The following is a 2,705-nucleotide window of genomic DNA, read 5'->3' as shown; positions in this document are numbered from 1 at the left end:
GTCAGGGGCATCAGTTTGGGGGGGGGCTAAATGGAAGTTTCTGGGGAGCAACACAAGGTCAGCCTTTTTTGACCCCTCCCCCACCTCCAAAGCTGTTTGTGAAATTAATTGTGCATAGATGTATGATATATTATGTGTGAATAACCTTCTTTAGCCTATCATATTTTTACTGAAAGGACATCAGGGTTGAAGTTTTGTCAAATTTTATGTTAAAGAAAGCAAAATTATCTACAAAACTTATCATTTGACCCAAATCACTAAACTTGAGTTATTATATGATTATAATTTAGTAACATAATAGGATGTCTATAATGAAGTGTAATAGAATTGTTGTAATATAACTTCTAAACTTTTTAAGACATATTTCTACACCAGAGTGGAAAAAAGAGCTTTTGTTATATTTAAGTTATTTTATTAATTTATGATTTATCAAGTTTCAAGCTATAGTTGAAGTATTTGATAAATTTAACCAATCTTTATTCAGATTGGACAGTGGGTAGTCAAGACAGTAACTGTTGTGGGAATATCAGTGAAAGTCGACTTTGTTTTGTTGAACAAGTTAGAAAGGTAAGTCTTAAGAATCTTCTAACTTTTCTTAAAACTTTGAAGTTATTAACTTTTACTAGACTATTTACAAAACATGATTACCCTGATGATAAAATACTGTAGCTTGGAAATATTAAGCATGGAGTAAATTTTTAAATAATAACTAAAATTAAAGTATATATTATTTTCAAATTAGGGTAACAAACTCCTACTTCCAATAATAGTTAGCATTTTTTTTATTAATAATTTGATCTCAAGTTTTGCACTTTAAAATCATATTTTTAAGTCAAATTTAAGGACCCTGAATTTTGATCATGGTTTGATGTTGAACAGGAATTTCACTCTTAAGGAGGTGATACAGATACTTGTACAAATTGGTATGAGTTGAGGATATTTTTCTCCTGTAAGTGTTATTTGGAACAGTCAGTGACACATGTAGAATTGAATTTTTGTATACTATAATTTAACTCTTGTTCCTAATAGTAAACCATAACTCTTATTGTCCAGCAATCAGTTAATTAGATGTGAGTAACCAGCCAGTGAGTGAAAGAAAAGATATATGCTCTTAGTGTGAATAAAGTTCAATTATTCACTTCTATCTGCTGTCTCTAATTTATTTTTCACATAAAATTTCGTGAATCTACATTATATTCTCCACATAATATTTCCTGAATAGCTGTGAACCTGGTTTATGGTCTGATGATAGGCTTGGAATAGCTGTGAAGCTGGTTTATGGTCTGACAATAGACTTGGTATAGCTGTGAACCTGGTTTGTGGTCTGACGATAGACTTGGAATAGCTGTGAACCTGGTTTGTGGTCTGACGATAGACTTGGTATAGCTGTGAACCTGGTTTATGGTCTGATGATAGGCTTGGAATAGCTGTGAACCTGGTTCATGGTCTGACGATAGACTTGGTATAGCTGTGAACCTGGTTCATGGTCTGACGATAGACTTGGAATAGCTGTGAACCTGGTTCGTGGTCTGACGATAGACTTGGAAGAGCTGTGAACGTGGTTCGTGGTCTGACGATAGACTTGGAATAGCTGTGAACGTGGTTCATGGTCTGACGATAGACTTGGAATAGCTGTGAACCTGGTTCGTAGTCTGATGATAGACTTGAAGGCAGAATTTGTTTTTAGTAATATACAGCTGTAGAATCTTGATCCCTGTAGAGTACAGAATTTAGGGTTTATTTCTGTAAGCTACTTAGGCCTGATGAGTCAATAGTTAATTTATTACTAAACAATGTGCATGTTGAAATACAATTAAAGGCCTTGTTATGACACAGTTTTTTCTTTAAGAATTGAGTTAATGTCATGCAGAATTTAAGTAATTGTTCTCATACTTAGCAGTGTATGTTTTCACATCTTGATCGGTTTTGATACCATATTTGTAACATCTTTCTATTGTGAGGTTAACACTGCTTCACTTTGACTTCAACAGTGATTCAGTGATTGTCAAGTTGTTAATTATCAAAAGTTCCTAAATACAAACCACATGGTTTTATATACGTATAAAAGACATGCATTAAGCTGTATGTTTGTGATTTTTATTTATCAACATGGTCTTTAAACCCATTCAGTTGCCAATGGTATGAAATCATTTATTGCATTAATAATATCCATAAACCTGAACTAAATGTTGTTGTCCACAGGTGATGGTTGTTTACCAGTAACTGAGAATAATACCCATAAACCTGAACTAAATGTTGTTGTCCACAGGTGATGGTTGTTAACAGTAACTGAGAATAATATTCATAAACCTGAACTAAATGTTGTTATCCACAGGTGATGGTTGTTTACCAGTAACTGAGAATAATACCCATAAACCTGAACTAAATGTTGTTGTCCACAGGTGATGGTTGTTTATCAGTAACTGAGAATAATATTCATAAACCTGATCTAAATGTTGTTGTCCACAGGTGATGGTTGTTTATCAGTAACTGAGAATAATATTCATAAACCTGAACTAAATGTTGTTGCCCACAGGTGATGGTTGTTTACCAGTAACTGAGAATAATACCCATAAACCTGAACTAAATGTTGTTGTCCACAGGTGATGGTTGTTTACCAGTAACTGAGAATAATACCCATAAACCTGAACTAAATGTTGTTGTCCACAGGTGATGGTTGTTTACCAGTAACTGAGAATAATACC

General features: G+C 33.6%; 1 protein-coding gene across 2 annotated transcripts in view; it reads left to right on the top strand.

The window, feature by feature from the left end:
* The window catches only part of LOC106473752 (membrane-bound transcription factor site-2 protease-like), a 16,618-nt gene that overhangs the window by 8,290 nt on the left and 5,623 nt on the right, over positions 1-2,705 (top strand). For both annotated transcript variants that reach the window (XM_013934432.2, XM_022402150.1), the window contains exon 4: positions 485-567. In XM_013934432.2, coding sequence (XP_013789886.1) covers positions 485-567 — 83 coding nt within the window. The remainder of the gene's footprint in view (positions 1-484; positions 568-2,705) is intronic.

This window comes from Limulus polyphemus, unplaced genomic scaffold (genome assembly GCF_000517525.1).
Source record: "Limulus polyphemus unplaced genomic scaffold, Limulus_polyphemus-2.1.2 Scaffold6478, whole genome shotgun sequence".
NCBI lineage: Eukaryota > Metazoa > Arthropoda > Merostomata > Xiphosura > Limulidae > Limulus > Limulus polyphemus.
The sequence above is the reverse complement of the archived record's forward strand: the minus strand, read 5'-3'. Positions and strand labels throughout refer to the sequence as shown.